This window comes from Canis lupus, chromosome 34 (assembly GCF_011100685.1).
Source record: "Canis lupus familiaris isolate Mischka breed German Shepherd chromosome 34, alternate assembly UU_Cfam_GSD_1.0, whole genome shotgun sequence".
NCBI classification, from domain to species: domain Eukaryota; kingdom Metazoa; phylum Chordata; class Mammalia; order Carnivora; family Canidae; genus Canis; species Canis lupus.
The window spans coordinates 26957626-26976161 of record NC_049255.1 but is presented as its reverse complement, the minus strand read 5'-3'; the positions used below and the strand labels follow the sequence as shown (position 1 = coordinate 26976161).

Genomic DNA, 18536 nt, shown 5'->3' with positions numbered 1-18536 from the left:
TAACTCTGGGCACACAGAAATCTGAGCTTCAGTAGCCCCAACTGTAAAATGGGGTAACAACTACTTCAAAAAACCATGGATTCAGCAAGAGAGAGTCAATGAAAGCACCTGACATGCTGCAGGCACTCAAAAACAAGAATGAGCACAGCCCTTTGGTTTCCAACACATAATAAGACATAGAAAAGCCAGTCACACAACTTGGTGTTTCCTTTTCATTTGTTAGGTATCATTCTTCCTAGAATTACTGTAAGGTATTGTTATCATTGAAGCGCAAGCATCTGGGACAGTGCAGGCACACCACAGGAACTCATCAGAGGCATGAAACTCAAGGAAGATGAACTCTGATTGGAGAGAGAAAGTACCTTAAAAATGAAAAATAATACAAATGTTCAATTGCCTGTCACAGACAGTAAGTTCAAAGGAGGGAATGATTATTTAAGCTGACACACCAAGCAAGAATTCACGTTAGAGCTGGAAATTGAGGGGAGCCTTGAAATTAGGCCAAGACAATGGGTATGAGAAGAGGAACCAGAGCTCTCTCAGAGAATGGAATAGAGTTGACAAAGTAGCAGCAGTGGGCAGATGTATCCATTGGGTATTCAGGGAATAATAGATCATTTTTGTTGTAGTGTCAAGTTTTGTGTAAAGGAGCCATAGAAGATACTAAGGTTGAATAAGGGATGCCATTAGGAGAGGCCCCCCAAAAATTTTTTTCAAAGAAATCATCGTTGGTATAAATCACAGACTTTTAAAAAAGAAACAATGTATAACCCAATGAGTTAAGAAGACTGATCTATCAGAGACATCAGTGAGTGGGTTGGACAGAAGAGAAACTAGAAACTAAGTGATTAGTTAAGAAACCACTGTCACAATCCTAGCAGGAAGTGATGAAAGGCTGAATTAGTATGGTGGTGGTGCGACTATCAAGATGGAGACAGGGATGAGAAGAATTATATAGTCTTACAGACTGGAATGAAGAGGGAAGCAGCAGAGATGACATAGTAGTATCAAGACTGGGATAGTGAGAGACTGATAGTACAGTGAAAGAAAGAGACAAACCTAGGGAGGAAATTAATCTAGGACAACAAAAAGCAAATAGAGTTTCAGACAGGTTGTTTTTTTCAAGGTAACATCCAGAAAGAAAGTCCTAAGTCAGCATGTAAAGACATGAACTTAAGATAGGAAAGAAAGCTCTATGTCAGAAAGAATGGCTGACTCCATGGAAGCTGCTGGTCCAAACAAAATTGGATCAGCACACTGAGTACAGCTCTCCTCAAAACTCAGGTTCATGATGGAAGTGAAACCCTCAAAGAAATTGGAGAAGAAATAAAAAAAATTTAAGTGTTGTCACCAAGGTCAAGAAGATGAGTCTCAAGAAGACAGAGGTAGTGAAGAAAGCCAGAACCTACAGAAAACCCCAAGATCATACATGGCCATTACGAGATCCCTGGAAATCTTAAAAAAAAAAAAAAAAAAAAAAAAAACACGTTCAAGGGTGCCTGGATGGCTCAGTTGGTTAAGTGTCTGTTTTCAGCTCAAGTCATGATCCCATGGTCCTAGGATCAGGCCCCGAATCTGGCTCCCTGCTCCCCAGGGAGTCTGCTCCTCTGTCTCCCTCTGCCTGCCATTCCCCCTGCTTGTGTGCATGTGATCTCTCTCTCTCTCTCTCTCTCTCTCTCTCTCTCTCTGTCAAATACATAAATAAATTTTTAAGCATATCTATCTATAAATTATTTTTTTAATCCATCACCTACAAGTTTCCTCCTGTTGTCTTTACTTATTGTGTGTGTGATAAGAACATTTAACATAAGATCTATCCTCTCAGCAAAATTCTTCCTTTCCCTTTCCCCACTCTGCCTCTTCCTTTCCCTCCACTCATGCTCTTTCTCTCTATCTCTATCTCAGATAAATAAATAAAATCTTAAAAAAAAAAAAAGGTTCAAAAAAGTGTTAGAAGTTAAGAGCAAATGAGTAAGTAGGAAGAAAGTGGAAGCAGTGTCTACAGTCTATGCTTTCAAATGCATTTTTCTAAAGGAAGTCTCATTCACATTTTTAATCTAGAATACAAGAACATGTGGATTTAATAAAACAAACTAATAGGGGCACATGGGTGGCTCAGTCAGTTTAGCACCCAACTCTCAGTTTGGCTCCAGTCACAATCTCATTGGATCAAGCCCTCTGTAGGGCTTAGCACTCAGTGGGGGAGTCTGCTTGAAGATCCTCTCCCTCTGCCTCTGCCCCTACTAGCACTTGTGCACACATGCATACTCTCTCTTTATAAAAATAAATAAATCTAAAAAAAAAAAAAAGACAAAGAATCTGCTAACACAAGCTGTCTTTAGTGGTCATAGGCCCTAACCTCTCTCTTCTGCTCTCCTTTTTTCATCTGAACCATTGGTTCCTTTGTGCAACCTCTTAATACCTCTCATTTCTAGGCTGTACTTCTGAGCCTCTCACCTCTCTCCATTCAGTGAGAGAGGGCCAAGTCTCATCACTCCTATCCTTTTCACCTTTCTCCTTTTTTCATTTGTATCATACAGATAAGGACAAAAGTCAGATATTACCAGAAAGCCAAGATTTTATAGTCATTCTTCAATATTTTCAAAAGAAGTCCATCTTTTCAAAAAGTACATTAAAAAGATACTCAACATCATTAGTCATCAGTAAAATACAAACTAAAACTATATTAAGAAACCACTTCATACCTACTAGAATGACTAAAATTAAAAAGACTGGCAACTAGAACTCTCATACATCACTAATGGAAATGTAAAATAATACAACCACTTTGGAAAATAGTTTATTGGTTTTTTAAAAAGTTAACATACACCTACCATATTATCCAGCAATTCTAGTCCTAAGTATTTGCCCAAGAGAAATGAAAGCATACATCCATACAAAGACTTATCTATGAAGGTTCACAGTCAAAAACTGAAAGCAATTCAAATGTCCAACAATAAGTGAATGGGTAAATACATTTTGGTATATCCATAAAATATAATATTAAGTGATAAAAGTGAATGACCTATTGATAGATGATATAACATAGATGAATTTCAAAATGATTATGCTGAGTAGAGAAGAAAGCCAGAAAATAAGAAAGGAGTGCATGCTGTACGTTTCCGTTTATATAAAATTTTACAAAATGCAAACTAAGTCTATAAGGACACAAAGCAGATAAATGGTTGCCTAGAGATGGAGAGAGAGACTAGAGGAACACGGAAGAAAGGAATTACCAAAGGGCATAAAGAGATTTTAAACAGCGCTGGCTATGTTCATTATCTTGATGATGGGGATGGTTTCACAAATACATACAAAACTGATCAAATTATATATATTAAATGTATGCAGTTTATTTTATGCCAATCATACCTCAGCTATTTTTTAAAACAGATGGGACAATCAGCAACATTTGAATATGGACTGTGTATCAGACAATAATACTGTAACAATGGCAAATTTTTAAAACTGAAGAAAGTAGATGTTCTAATCTCCGTAACATAAAGTCACCACAAAGACCGGGGATGAGGACTTCTCTCTGGTAAAGTGAGAACATCATTTGGGCACTTCCACTATTATTCTATTTTTGAGAGAGAGAGAAAAAAAAACTAGCTGTCCTCTTCCTCAGAGAATTCCCTCTTAAGCAGTATTTCCAAAGTACATGCCTACCTGTAGTCTTTCAAGTCTGAAACTGTTTGCATTACATAATCCTTTGGGAATAAAACAATTTCTATCTCTACGTGGCTCTAATAGGAAGGTTCAGAGAACCTCTCTGGCCACGGTCAGGTTCTCAGTTCTCTACCCATGTGATTCTTTAGCAGCAGCCACTTGAATCCTATAGATAGCATTAAAAATACAAGCTACTTTTCCAAGAATTCTTTGCTGCTCAAAGAGTCTCACTCTTAGACAAACTCATGGCCAGACATTTATCAAAACAGTTTAGACCTACGGGTACCTATCAGGTACTTAGGAGGGATGCCAGGAAAATTGGAATGGTCAGAATTGTCTTCTGAAGTCTTTCTTCTGAAATCACTGGACCCTCAGGGTCTCAAGCCATAGGCAAGAAAGAAACAGCAAGTATAAACTTTTTGTATGTATTTATAAGTATAAATTACCGGGCTAAGTGCCCATCTTCATATTCCCATCTGGTGTCAAAGATATGGCTGGCACTTAGATTAAAAATAAAGCACTCAATATGGCATTATAATTATCTTTCTAAAATTGACTTTTAAAATAATCAGGATAAATTAATCTTACTCCTAACTCCAAAAGCCACATGTTTATATTCTGCTTTGTATCTTTAAAACTAACAAACTAAATTTTCTCAAGAGGATCACACATAGAAATATACAATATGCTCTCTATAAAATAAAAAAATTTCCTGTCATCATCCAAAAATCTCAAAATATCCATCAATTTCTTATTCTATTATCTTTCAGAAGGTACATATAGTGAAACAGTACCATTCACAAATTTACACAAACTCAAGATACTCTTTTTTTATCATTTAAAACACTATAAAACTATATTTTATATGCACACACTTTATTCCTTACATTACTTTGAATATGTAGTTATCCATTTATAATTACATATAACTCTACAAAATAAGAGCTGAAAATCACAAACTCTTCCCCTTTATGGACAATTTGAAGGATCTTACCTAAGATTTTCCCTTTGCACACTAACACAACCTAACCCCACTCCGTATGAGAATCTTCTGTAAACAACTGCTATTTCCTTACATGACAGGTAATAGAAATAGGGCAAGGATTTTCTACAGAGGAAATTCCAGAGAAAATAAGGACAATCTTCACCAAAACCAGCAGAAATACAAGGGTAAGATGGCTCCAGATTTCTCACTCCTCTAGAACAAGATGAAGACATCCCTTGTGTATATCTTGCTAGGTCTTCACAACCTGCAGAATCAGAATCCTCTACAATTAGATATTGTGCTTATTGTCTAGACTAATACTTTCTGCGACATTCCTATGAGATGGATCTAGTGATGATAATTTTTCCCCAAAGCAGACAAAACAGTGTTTTCCCCTTCAGGTAATCAATGCATGCTAGTTTTCAGCATCACATCTACACCAAGTTCTAGTCCATCCTCATGATCATTAATTCTCTTGATTACCATACCTTGAATATCTTTTCTTCTTTGGCTCTTACTTTACCTTTGTATTTCATCTTTCATTATATCGGTAAAGATACTTTAGCCTTTTTATCCACAGACTGAAGCCATTTCACATTTCCCTGACCTCCAACTATTTAAATAATCTCAAATACAGGAACCTAACACTCACTATCATGAGTATTACAGAACATTATTCTGTTCTAGTTAATGCAAAGAGGCAGAAAACAAAAAGTATAACTATTTAGAAGGCAGGAGACAAAATTATATTGTTTGTAGACAATATGATTGTATATGTCTTAAAAGAAAAAAGGAGAGAGAATGAATCACCAGGAATGCCACTGTAAGTAAATAGGAAGTTTAGTCAGGCAGCATTTCTATAGACTGGTAATAAAGAGTCAGGAAAACATAATGAAAAGATGGCCTCATTGTAATCGATTTATAGCAGGATGAGTACTTCATCCTCATGCACAGAATTTACCCCAAATGCATTCATTTGGTTTACAGAAAAGTCAGAGGACCTTAATGCCCTACCCTCCCACTGGAGCCCAGACCATTGTCAGGCTGTCCTCTTCCAAAATGTGTACAAAAATTTTGACCCTCTCAGGAATCTCTTCCCCTCAGGCTTGGAGTAGATCAGAATATTTTAAAACAAAATAATAAAACTTATGATAACTAATAATTAAGAGAGAAAAATCCTACTGAATTTGAACAAATTCATTGTTAAAAGCAGGAAGGTACCAAAAGAGAAATGGATAGCCACCTAAAAGAATATTATACTTCCACATTCATCAGTAGCATTACCTGTACTGAACACACAGTCTTAAATTAGAGCAAAAAACACCTTGCTGTTCTCCAAACACTCAGGCCCCTCTTTGTTGCTAGCTTATACAGAACAGAGAGAAAATCTGAGTTAGAATACTATTAGTTTCTTAAGACCTGTTGGGGCCCTAAAATACCAAATTTACATCTCAGCTCCCAGGCAGTCACCTCTAAGCAAATCCAATGGCTTGCCCTTTTCTAAAGTCTTCCAAAGTTTCTTTTTCTTCACATTAATGTTATATATTTTACAGCAACACTCTCCAATGAGTTTGCTAATGTGTTGACAAGAAATGTTCTCCAGGCTACCTTCTCTGAACCCCCTTTCCCACCTGTGTGGCTCACCTAACAACTGCTCCCACTTCCCCTTCTTCCTAAGTAGCAAAACTCTAGCCTTTTTCACCTTTCTAGTCTGTCATGACCTCCAGAGAAGGCTGGGCTCCTCCCCAGACCAGGGTGAATTATGTTGGGTCAGAGTTCATCATGGTGATGGTATTCCCATGACCAAGTCATTGGTTTAAGTAAGCATGGACACAATTCTGGCCTAGGAAATATAGGAATGTTTCTAGAAAGGTTTCCTCAGGCTTGAAGAACACAGGACAGGTTCAATCTCTTTTTTGTGTCTCTGATATAAATACTTGAAGTCACTGAACTGCTTAATCAACCAACTTTGGAAATATCCACACTTCTAGGCTTTTTATTAAGTGATATAATAAATGTCCCTAGTGTTTAAACTGCTTCCCCTAGAGTTTTCTGTCATTTGCAACCAAAACCTTACAAATAATACAGCATGTAAAATGTCCAGCTAGAATTTACTCCACCTATAGCCTAAGCATCTGACAACAGACATAAAAGAAAAAACTAACCAATCTGTAAAACCTGAAGACAACATTTCCTTTATTGCCAAAATAACACATTACGAAGAGGAGCTATTATTGATCATGTGGAAACTATTCTGTCTTTGGTAGAAATTACCTTGTGTCTCCTCTCTTTGAGATGAGTGTTTCTCCTATAAATTTAATGTGCTTATTTAATATAAGCGAGGAAATTTTTTGAAAAATTTTGATTACCATAATCTTACAAATGGTAACAACCTAATCCTAACATATCTCTGTTAAGGCCAAACTAAGAGACATAGGTTTAAACCAAAGGGAACTAGTTCATATATAAGGATGAATTTCCTGAGAGAAAGGACTACAGGAAAAAAAAAAAAAAATTCTCCAGGGACAGACAGTATGGAATCTCCCTGATGAAAGTCTTTAAAAATAGATTATTCATGTAGCTGTGAAGCCTTAGGCACTATATTTGGATTATATGACAATTCAATATCCCTGCCAGGCCTATCTAAAGAGAAAAATGTATCGGTAAAGATACTTTAGCCTTTTTATTACTTTACAGAAATATAGAAAACCTCTAAGTGTTAATAAAAGAGAAGCAGAAACTTCTTAATCCCAAATTCTGGGTCAGTCATATTTATCATATAGGTACCAGTTGTTACAGCAAATTCACCACATTATTCTAGAGAGTAAAAAGGTAAACAGCACAACAAAAAATCCGACTATGTCTCAATTTCCAGAAAATACAAGTATCAGTAACAGACTTATTTGACCAGAAAATGTCCAGTGACTAATTAAACTGAAAGTTAATTTATTTAATTAAAGAATATTTGAAAGCACTTACTAGATTAAAAAAGAAATGATATATACTTAACAAAACAAAACAGTTCTTGCCCAATTCTATAACTAAAAGAATTTGTTTTGGTTTTTTGTTGTTGTTTTTTTTTTAAAGATTTATTTATTTATTTAAGAGAGACAGAGAGCAGGGAGAGGGGCATATGGAGAGGGAAACAACTACAGTCTCCACTAAATGGGGAGCCTGACAATGCCGGGCTGGATGCCAGGACCCCAAGATCATAACCAGAGCTGAAATCAAGAATCAGACACTTAACCGCTGAGCCACCCGGTTGCCCCTTAAATGTTCTTAGATGAAAAACTTTACTATCCAAGAGTACTGCTGAATATAGACTGTCCTATTAAAAATACAATTTGAAGTATTTAAGATTTATTCCTACAGACCATTAAACTCTCACTCATATTTATAATGACTAAAACCTAGAACATTCATGTTGAAAAGGAAATGCAAATAACCGTTCACTTCTCTAGGAAAGTCATAAGGTTCACCAACATGACGTGCAATGGATAACTGGTCTTTGGTTCAGCAACTAAGACACATAGATTATCTGTCAGCTGCTCAACACTGGAGCTGAACAAGGAAGGCAATAATGATAGTGTAATAAAGAATGTGAGTCTCAGAAATACAGACTACTGCTATGGTGCCTTTTACTTTTGTACAAATTAGAAAAAAGCACCCTTTCCAAGTGATTATGCCTAGCTTGGGGAGCAGACAGTTCTTTTTTACATTAGAAATGGTACCTTTCTATCTGGTATCATTGTACAAAGAACATTTTACATAATCATTTGTAGTAGCACCCGACTCACCATCAGGAGCCCTGTGCCCTGACAAGAACTCCCTTGTCATCTAGGAATGGAGGAAAGTAAGTCAGTCTCACTTTTAACAGACTCAACTACCAAAACCGTCCCTCAATCTAGACAAGTTGGAGGCAGCTAACTTTCCATTAAATTGGGTCCTATTCTCATTAAACAGAGAAAGGGGAAAAAAATATTCTCCAGAAAGATCAAGTGATCAAACTTCATGGATTTGTCTTCAGATGTAGGTTATTATGGCTTCACTTTTTAAGCAAAGATTTTCATAGCACAGATTTCAACTTTGTTGAAAGAATATCAATTTATCAATATGCATAATTTTTCTCTACATGAATACTTAAAGTGCTTTATAGGGAGGACCTATAACTATAAAAGAAAGCTATAAAAGGTACTGTAGTGGTATTAACCATTTTTTAAAAGATGGTTTCCTTTGTTTATTTAAGCTTTACCTTTGAAGATTCATATTAAAAATAGATCATAACTAGCCATCACCAAAGCTTGGGCTTAACTTAAGACCGACCAAGGGAACAATGTATGACGCAGCCTTCTAGAATAGAAATACAAGACCATCATCTACTCAAACTAAACATATCAACTCAATATTGTAAACGAATGAAAAAATAATATTATGCTACTTAAAATTAATAATTGTTTATATATTAGTTAATTATTTTAGTTCTAAAAAAAAACAGTGCTTCAGTATGAAAAGAAATTATTCAAATACATATACACCACTACATATTTATCCTAAAGTCAAGCCTTTGGTACTTTAAAATAAAATCTAAATCATTTTTTGCAATTGGCCATGTTAATGCCACTATAAATTCTATGCAAGCCTTTCGTGAGCTAACAAACAAAAATGTTAGAGATTCTCTGTAGTGGAACAGAGATTCTGCTAGCAACAAAGGGAAGTGGGTGAGAATGGCTGTTTGTGAGTCACCACCTGCTCTGCTTCTGACCCCAATTTTTTTTAACTGTAGGATTTCCTTAAGTAATTATCAAATCTACCTATCAAGATTTCCAGCATAGAGTTTTCAAGAACAATACCACATGTCACAGGGACACAACTGTCAGAGTCAAATGAGAGACTCCAAATCCTACTAAGCAATAGGAGACCAGGCACTCTTCACCTAACAATGCTCCCCACACACCACTGCCAAAATTATGAGATCCATGGAGTTTAAATGATAGCATAGGGTTTGGAGACAGCTTTAAATCAGAATCCCAGTTTAAAATTCTAGTTTTACCACCTACGAGCTACAAGAGACTTTTGGTTAAATTACTTAACTTCTCAGAACCTTAATTTCTACATATATAAAAGAAGATATATAGAATCTACCTGGAATACTGTTATGATAATTAAAATTAGATAATATACATAAAGTACCTTAAACACTGCCTGGTAATAATACACATATTCAATAAACATCAATCATCATCATCATCATCATTATTATTGTTACCAGTAATGGTGGTTTCTTTATTTCTCCTCTGATCCAGAAACCCCACTTCTGGAAATCTACCCTAGAGAAATAATCTAAACTACAGTAGAAACACAAAAATTATTATAATCTCAAAAATAATAATTACTATTACAATGTTATTTACAATGGTGAAATTTAATGGAATCCAAATGTATACCAACTAGAAAGCAATTGAGTAACTCATCAAATAGCCATTTAGTAAAATACTAATCTGTCACTTAGAAATACATTAGAAATATAATACATAATTGTGGAGCAAAGTGACTTTGTGTTTATAGGCTTATAAAAAGTGGAACAAAAACTCCATGATTTTAAAACTATATGTACATCATTATAACAATGTAAAAATATATTTAAAATGTATATTAAAAAAAAGATGAGCAAGTAATACACCAATATCATAATAGTGGATGTGACAAGAGGATGAGATTTTGAGCGATTTTTTTCTTTTCTATACTATCATATAGTCATATTACTTTTATAATTTTAAAGTTAATTTATTTTTTAAATGTTTAACTTGCTACATATTTATCTATTAAATAGGATTATTCAAATGGTAAGAAAAGTTAAACCACAAAAATATATTACTGAAGTGGTTAAAGTTCAAAATAGAAATTAAAAATAATCAAATATTTCAAATATCAGCAAAATAAAGATATTACTTTTTTTAGTTTTTCAAGTATTTTTTGAGATATCATTAGCATAAAACATTATATTTCAGACGTACTACATAATGATTCGATATTCGTACATACTGAGAAATGTTCACCATAATAAGTCTAGTTAATAACCATTACCACATACAGTTACAGAATTTTATTTCTTGCGATGCAAACTTTTAAGGTTTACCATCTTAGCAGGTTTCAAATATGCAATACAGAAGTATTAACTACAGTCACCATGCTGTATATTACATCCCCATGACTTATTTATTTTATAACTGGGAATTTTTTACCTTTTGATTCTTTTCATCCATTTTGCCCATGCCTCAACCCTTGCCTCTGGTAATCACCAATCTGTTCTCTGTACCTCTGAGCTTGGTTTTGTGACCAATAATGACTCAAGTAACAAAACCTGTGAATTATTTACTTTTTAAACTAAGCTAGAAAAGATTCAGGTTTATTACTATAATGTCTTCTCATTTACCTGCATTAGAAATGGGGGTGGAATTTCTGCTAGACCATTGGGAACTGCCCATAACTCTGGGTTCCCCATGAAATCTTTGCTGTCACAGAAGACACAGTGGAAAGCTGTTCCAAACCAGAATTCTTTGAAGAGTGGCATCTCTAGACATACCTTCCTCTAGGAAGGGAGTAAGTAGCCTGCCTTTCTTCTTATTACGGACAATTATATTTCAAAAGCCAACTTTTTGTTCATAAAAAGCAAGGGGAGAGGGATAGAGAGACTCTAAAGGCAACCAGAGACTAGGAGAAGATCATTCTTCTCTTTAAAAAAAATAAAATAAAATAAAAATAAAAATCATTCTACTCTATCATAATGGAGATGGCTTCTCAGCAGGTTGGAGGCCAAGAACTTCATTTAATGATTTTTCCCCTCACAATGCTAATAAGAGGTTTCTTTTTAAAATAAATATACTTAATTTAAAAAAATAGTCAATCTAAAAAAATATTAGTGACTACATAAAAACACAAAGGTTACTCAAAAATGAAAAAAATAATGAATTGGCGTCTAGAATGATAGCCGTCCGGGAAAGCCTGCTCTAAACACAGGGGCTGCCTGTGTTTTTTCTAACTGTGCCTGCATTTTACTTCCTCCGTGCCATTTTCTTTTTTTCTTCAACCTGTAATGTTATTTTCTCATCTTCCCTCCACCTAATCTCTGTCTATGGAAATGCTAGGATATAATAAAAAGTCAGTTCCTCTTGCAAGAGTGCCCAAGTTCCCACAGCCAGGCCATCACCCTCTTGTAGGTACCCAAAACACACCTCATAGCTCTGCTATTAAGAAGCTCGTCTCTCCAAGCAGATGGAGCGTCCCCCTTGAGGGCAAGAGAATGCACCGATTCATCTGTAGGCATCACAGAGAACAGAACACTGTTTTCCACATGTGTCAGGATATACAGAAAATGTTGGTTTAATTGAATTGAATTTCTAAACAATCTGTTCAGAAGATGCACCAAGGTCAGTAGTCAGGATCCTACATTCACCTGCAAACAAACTCCTAGGGATGGGAGAGAGGAGCTGACTAAGGAGGAAACTACCCCTCCTTTTTTGTCTTTGTTTGTTTGTTTGAAGATTTAATTTATTTGAGAGACAGAGAGAGAAGAGAGAGAGAGAGAGAGAAATAAAGAGAGAGAATGTGGGGATGGGGGGCAAAGGGAGAAACAGACTTCCCACTGAGCAGGGAGCCCCACCTGGGATCACGACCTGAGCTGATCCAACTGAGCCACACAGGCATCCCACCCCTCCTTTTTTGGCAGAAATGTCAATGTGCCATTTTTAAACCAAAGTAGTACAAGTTTTCTCTTAAGTCATAAGGCATTGGTCCACATTAAATTCACAGGCCTCGTAACCTTGGTAATGCGGGACCTTACTAGCAGCAGCTATGTCTGAAAAGCAGATCATTCATCACGCCTTTCATAATTTAACTATTCAGGACTATATCTTATTTCAGAAAGGATCCAATGAAACTTATATAAATACATATACCACAACAAGACAAAATGGTGTATCTCAGAAGAGAAAGAAAAAAATAAAACAAAGGGAAACTGAATGTAGAGAAGATATGCTGTCCTGGGAGTGAGATTTATACACCAAATTAACGTATTCTATAAAATCTTGCATATTTCTTAGAGGCAGGTCAGAGGTTTGGCTCTAACACTTCTAGTAGCCAACAAACACAGGATGATGTGTTTGAATCATTGAATTATGTGAACAATCAGTCACATAATTCAATACCCCTAAGATAAAAACGCAAAGCGATCAGAGAACTGTCTTTCCCTTGGTCCTCATAAAAAAAAAAGATATTTTATCATGCAACAAATAAAGTCCTCAAGGACATCTTTGCTGTTGATTTCTCAGAAAACTTTGGAAGACCATTCCTCATAACAAGCTTCACAGGCAAATGACAGTACACAAGTCGATAAATGCAAATGATGGAGAAGATGATAATCAAACCAAAGAAGGGGTCCAGGTACATAGCTCCCTGCAGGTCTAGATTTATCAGAAATAGATCTTATTCTACCTGGACTAACCCAAAATCCAGAGGCTTCACGTATCCACCTATCTTTAAAATTAAAAATAAAACTTGATACATGCGTCCATTCTTCTTGGGACTATGTCTTTAGTTTCATAACATCCTCAAAGAGAAGCAAGACTCAAGAAAAGTGAAGAACCATTGATCTAAAGAACTAGACTAGGTATCCTTCAGGTAACCTTCCATAAGCAGTTTCTACTCTGAACTTCTGAAAAGTGCTAAGCTTCAAGACCGCAGCCCCTTGTAAGCATCTGAAGTCCAGCTTCTCTGAAGACAAGTATGGAACTCTGTGCTTAATCACTGACCAAGCTGTGTGTCAACTGTATGATGCAATGATATATGACTGTTAATACAGTAATGATGGAGCACATAACGATGGAGCATCGTTTTTCCAGATAGGTTTCAGCCATGAACACTGACAAAGTTGCCTCAAAAGATTGGTGATATTTCTTCTACATAACATAAAAAGTAAAATAAGCTAACAACAACAACAACAAATCCATCTTTTGCCTGTAGATAAAAATTACAGATAAGCATACACACACACACAAAACTTCCCAGATAAACATTTTTTAATTTTAAAAATAACCTTTCCACATCAGTTGGTATAATCTGAGCTATTTTTATTACCTTTCTGTTGTTTTAATCTTTTTAAATCTTTTGTTATCCAGAAAAACAATCATCATCATAGCTTTAGACAAACACGCACACATACAGGTGCACACATACACGGAGTCAACGATCCACCCACAGTATCATGTATCAGTTAGAATGTCTCGGGTGCCTGGGTGGCTCAGCGGTTGAATATCTGTCTTCCGTCCAGGGCGTGATCCTGGAGTCCCAGGATCAAGTCCCACATCAGGCTCCCTGCATGGAGCCTACTTCTCCCTCTGTCTGTGTCTCTGCCTGTCTCCCTCTCTCCCTCTATCTGTGTCTCTCATGAATAAATAAATAAAATCTTTAAAATATAATAAATAAACAAATAAACAAATAAATAAATAAATAGTTAGAATGTCTCAAGGGCCCCACGGCATCATGTGAGGAACCTGGCCTGTAAGACCAGAGACAAGGCTCTTTAAGATGTCATTCATGTAGAAGTCACAGCTATCCAGAGTCTGGTCCTCAGCATAAGAAGTCCAGAGATATATCTTTGTCAAAAATACACAATTGAATAGACTAAAGAGAACCAAGTCATGCTAAGAAGCTGAAGTACAAATCAGAATACCAATTTATTAATTAATCATGGAGAATATTCCTTTTCACTAATCAGAAAATTTGCACCAGAAGCCAGGATGCTGCTTCCCCAATGCTAAGATACCTGAAATCCTGAATTAATAATCAGTTTACCGTAAGTTAGAACAAAGAGAAATAGAATTTGGGGGATACCTAATAAATTATCCATATCCACATATGCCTTTCTAGTGATCAAAATTGTGGCCTTCACATGTAGAGTCTCTCTTCCTAGAATATTGTTGCCCTAACAAGGCAGACTTCTTGGTCTCTAAGCTTTATTTTTCCACATCTTTCTCTCCACTAAGTATTTCTCTAGATAGGTATAATACAAATGATGGAGGTGTACCTTAGGTGATTATCTCTATTTTTCAGATTAGTAGCTCCCAGATAAAGTAGACTAAGCAACTCGTCCATGGTCACAGCTAGTATAAGGCAGAGCAGAGATTCACAGCCAGATCTCAAACCAAAGCCTGTGCTTTTAACTTGCAGTAAATAATGCCTTCTCTGGGCGTATCTTTCTCTGGGCGTTCCACCTCCCAGTCCGATTTAAATGACCCTACTCAGTGTTCCCATAACACCTCTAAGCACAACACGACTGTAATTTTTGTTATACAGATCTATTTTTCTCACTACACTGAAACTTTGGGAGGACAGGAACCCTGTCTCGTTCACCTCTGTGTCCCTGGGGCATTATCAATTGAGGTACATATTCAAACTAATTTGTCCAGTGGCTTAACCTAAAAATCACCAAACTGCAGGACCTTGAACTAACTTTAGGAAGGTCACATCTTAAGACCATCAAAAAACACCTCATCTAAAAAATGATATGAAACATATATATACAAGTTGGCTCAGGTCCTTTCTATATTTAAAAAGCAGTACCATTGTAGATGGGCTCTCATATTTGTATAAAATATCTCATTAGTTTGAATTATTAGAAATAAAATTAAGGTCCTCATTTATCTTCTGTATACAACATATATAAATAAAAGAGAGTTCAAAAAAACCTCCCTCTTTCCTGAAAGGAGACAACTATCATCTATACCAAAATCAAACAGTGGCACCCTCCTCTGGTGAATGTTACAGGAGCTAAAACAACACAAAAGACAACAATTAGATGGTGTGTGTGTGGGGGGGGGGGGGGGTTCCATGAATAAAAGAAAAGTAAGATAAAAATTACCTAGTATTATTTGTTATTATCACATTCCCAATAGCAACAAAATGACTACCTTTTACATCACTTTTCTTATTTTGCCCTAAAATGAAGCCAAGGTGAACAAACTGGCTACATACTATAGGAGGTTGTAGATAGAACAATTACTCTATTTTTAAGGAGGTTACCATATAGGTAAAATTCATCTATTTAGATAAAAACATTTATCATGTCCCTTTTCCAAATGATACATTTACCAGAAGATAGTACTGGAAATTTTTCAACCTGAAATCTGTTTAGATCTGCAACTTTCAGGTTTTAGAATATCAACTTAAGAGAAAATTTAAAATACTCATTCACTTACACGTGCAGGCTCAAAACATGCCAGTACAGCACACCAAGCAAGCACAATCCAAAGTTTCATGACATTAATACTACATCCAGACCTTTAAGAATAAAACTGTGCTAAGACCTGAAGCAGGTTATCAGCTTCCCAATTTTAATTTAAACATATATAATAAATATAAGCTTTTTAAAAAATAATTCACAGCAATCTAGACTAGAAATATAGAATGAAAATACAGACATTCTGATCAAACCAAGAAAGCAATTTAGTCATTATATTGGGAACATTATCATTCACCCAAGCACAGAGCATCTCTTCTCTCAATTAATTTCAGGTTTTTCACCTATCCTGTGACCAAGGAGAAACAAACCCCACACTACACAAAGAGCTATAAAATCACAACCAGTAAGAAACCTTCGTTTTGAAAGACAGAACTTGGGCTAGGGTGGATGGAAAAATAGCAGAAACTGTTCTTAGTTCTACCCCATAAATTTTCCAACTAAGTTTGTCATTCCTGGCAAAGTTGGTTTAAGGCAGATGGACACAGTATCTCAGAATGATTAGCAGAGTGGTGGGTGAAGGACTTTGTATCAAAGACAGAATGCAAATAAGATAAGCAACTGAAAGCTTTTCCCAGTGTTCACCCAAAACAAAGGCCAAAGAAAAAGCAAATCCTGAAAAAGAATGACCTACTGACATCCTCTGCAGCCCACCAGAGACCAGAAGGACCAAGATGAGAGCTGGAGGGAAAGTTGGATGCCAGCACAGAGCATGAAGGTAGGGAAGGGGGCTAATGAAGAAGAGGGCAGAGGTAATAGGAGTAAGAAAGTGTGCTGGAAAAAAAAAAAAAAAAAAAGATGTATGCAACACTGAAACTCTTACAAACTACCAATTGAGAAAGATGGGGTGGCTGGCCTGACGTGCTTGGGAGCCCGGCGCTGGAGCCACATTTGCCACTCACTTCCCCTGGACCAATGCCCAACCACCAGAGCCAACCCTCGCCCCGACCTCCAGGAAATCCGAGCCCTGGCACGCAATCAGGGTGCCGCAGAAATGCAGCAAAGGGACCTGAACCGGCCTCCCGCATCGTCTCTTGCCCCAGACGAACCCCAAATAAAGGAGTTTAGAAGCAAGGAGATGCCTGCGCACCCACGCTGGCCAGGGCGCCCGGGCGAGATCTGGGCACCGCCGCCTATGCGGGCATTGCCACCTCTGCAAAGGCCAGAGGCATCTCGGTCCCGCGCCACGATCCAGCTAAAAGCAGGCGACCTGCGAGGCGCTGCCGTCAACGGGCCCGACTGCACTTGCAAAGTTAATGGAGTTGGGAAGACGCGCAGAGCTGTGCCTCCGGTGCCTCCTCCGGGAGGATGCGATGGGAAGGAGTCCCAGCTGCCTTCATTCTCGCCGAGCCCTCCCTCACTGACCGCGCTCTGCAGATTTTGTCTCTCTTCTTTAAAGAGAGTCAAAGATGTTTTCTTTCTTCTTTGCGGCTGGCTTAGCCTCAAACCCTAGAACAAGGGGCGCTGAGGCCTTGGGCCAAAGTTGTCCGTGGAAACCATAAACTCTCCCCGAAAAAAAACTAGCACAGTCATTTGCCTGGTCCTGGCCTTGGGAAACCTCATAAATTACGAGGCACAAACCAGATGGTGGACGACCCTCCCCCCCCCATCCCCACCCCCAATTGGCCCCTGAGAGACACCAAGAGGTCTGGATCCAGCAGCATTTTTCAAACAGCTTGAGCCACGTCTGGATCCAGTGCCTTTGTCCAGCCGGACACCAGGTCATCACCACGCCCCTCGCACCCAGCTCCTACCTCGCTGCTCACACCACCGCTCGTCTACACACACGCACGCGAACAGAACCCTCGAGAGCTCCTACCTCGCCCCCGTGTCCGTCAAAGATCCCAAAGATGGACGGGTGCGTCTTGTTGGCCAGGTCCGTGAGAACTTCAAAGCGGTCCTCCATGTGGTCTCTCCGGCCCTGGATGGAGTACACAGCCACGTTGTGGCTCTTAAACTCCCAGGTCTTGGAAAACTCGGCCTCCAGGACGTCGAGACCCCCGAGCCGATCGTTCTGCATGATCTCGGCCACCTTGCCCTTCACCATCTTCACGGCGTCCCGGCTGGACTTGACGATGGTCTTCACCTCGTCCGTGTGGAAGAAGTAACTCCACAGCGCCAAGCTGATGCACAGCAGGAAGAGCGTCTCGGGTCTCAGCAAGAAGTAGCGCATGATGCGACCCAGCAGAGACAGCAAAGTCATTGTATCCTCTATCATTTATTATCGCTACAGCCCCAACCACCAGCAGCGACGCGCGGGGGCCCCGAAGGCTCGCCGGGTCCCGGAGCCCTGCGCGGCGGGGCCGGCCCGCGGGGAGGGAGGCGGAGCAGCGGCCGAGGGCGGGGGGAGGAGACTCGCCGAGCCGGGCGGCAGGCGGGCGAGCAGGCGGCTCCCGGCCCGCACGGCGAACGCAGGCAGTTTCCCTTTTGTCTCCGGCCTCGGCGGCGGGGAGGCCCGCGCCCTGCGCACCGGCGCCCGAGCCCGCGGACCGCGCCGCCTCCCCTCCCCGCGCCCCTTTGTGAGGCGGCGGCCCAGACGGCAGCGGTGGCCGCGAGCCGGGCGGGAGGATTCAAGTTGAAGTTGCGCCG

The 18536-nt window shown here is 38.5% G+C and overlaps 1 protein-coding gene across 1 annotated transcript in view; it reads right to left on the bottom strand.

The window, feature by feature from the left end:
• PPM1L (protein phosphatase, Mg2+/Mn2+ dependent 1L) overlaps positions 1–18278 on the bottom strand; it is a 326371-nt gene extending 308093 nt beyond the window's left edge. The window contains exon 1 of the mRNA XM_038583768.1: positions 17767–18278. Within this exon, the coding sequence (XP_038439696.1) occupies positions 17767–18165 (399 nt within the window). The 5' untranslated portion in view covers positions 18166–18278. The remainder of the gene's footprint in view (positions 1–17766) is intronic.
• Positions 18279–18536: the final 258 nt, after the last annotated feature.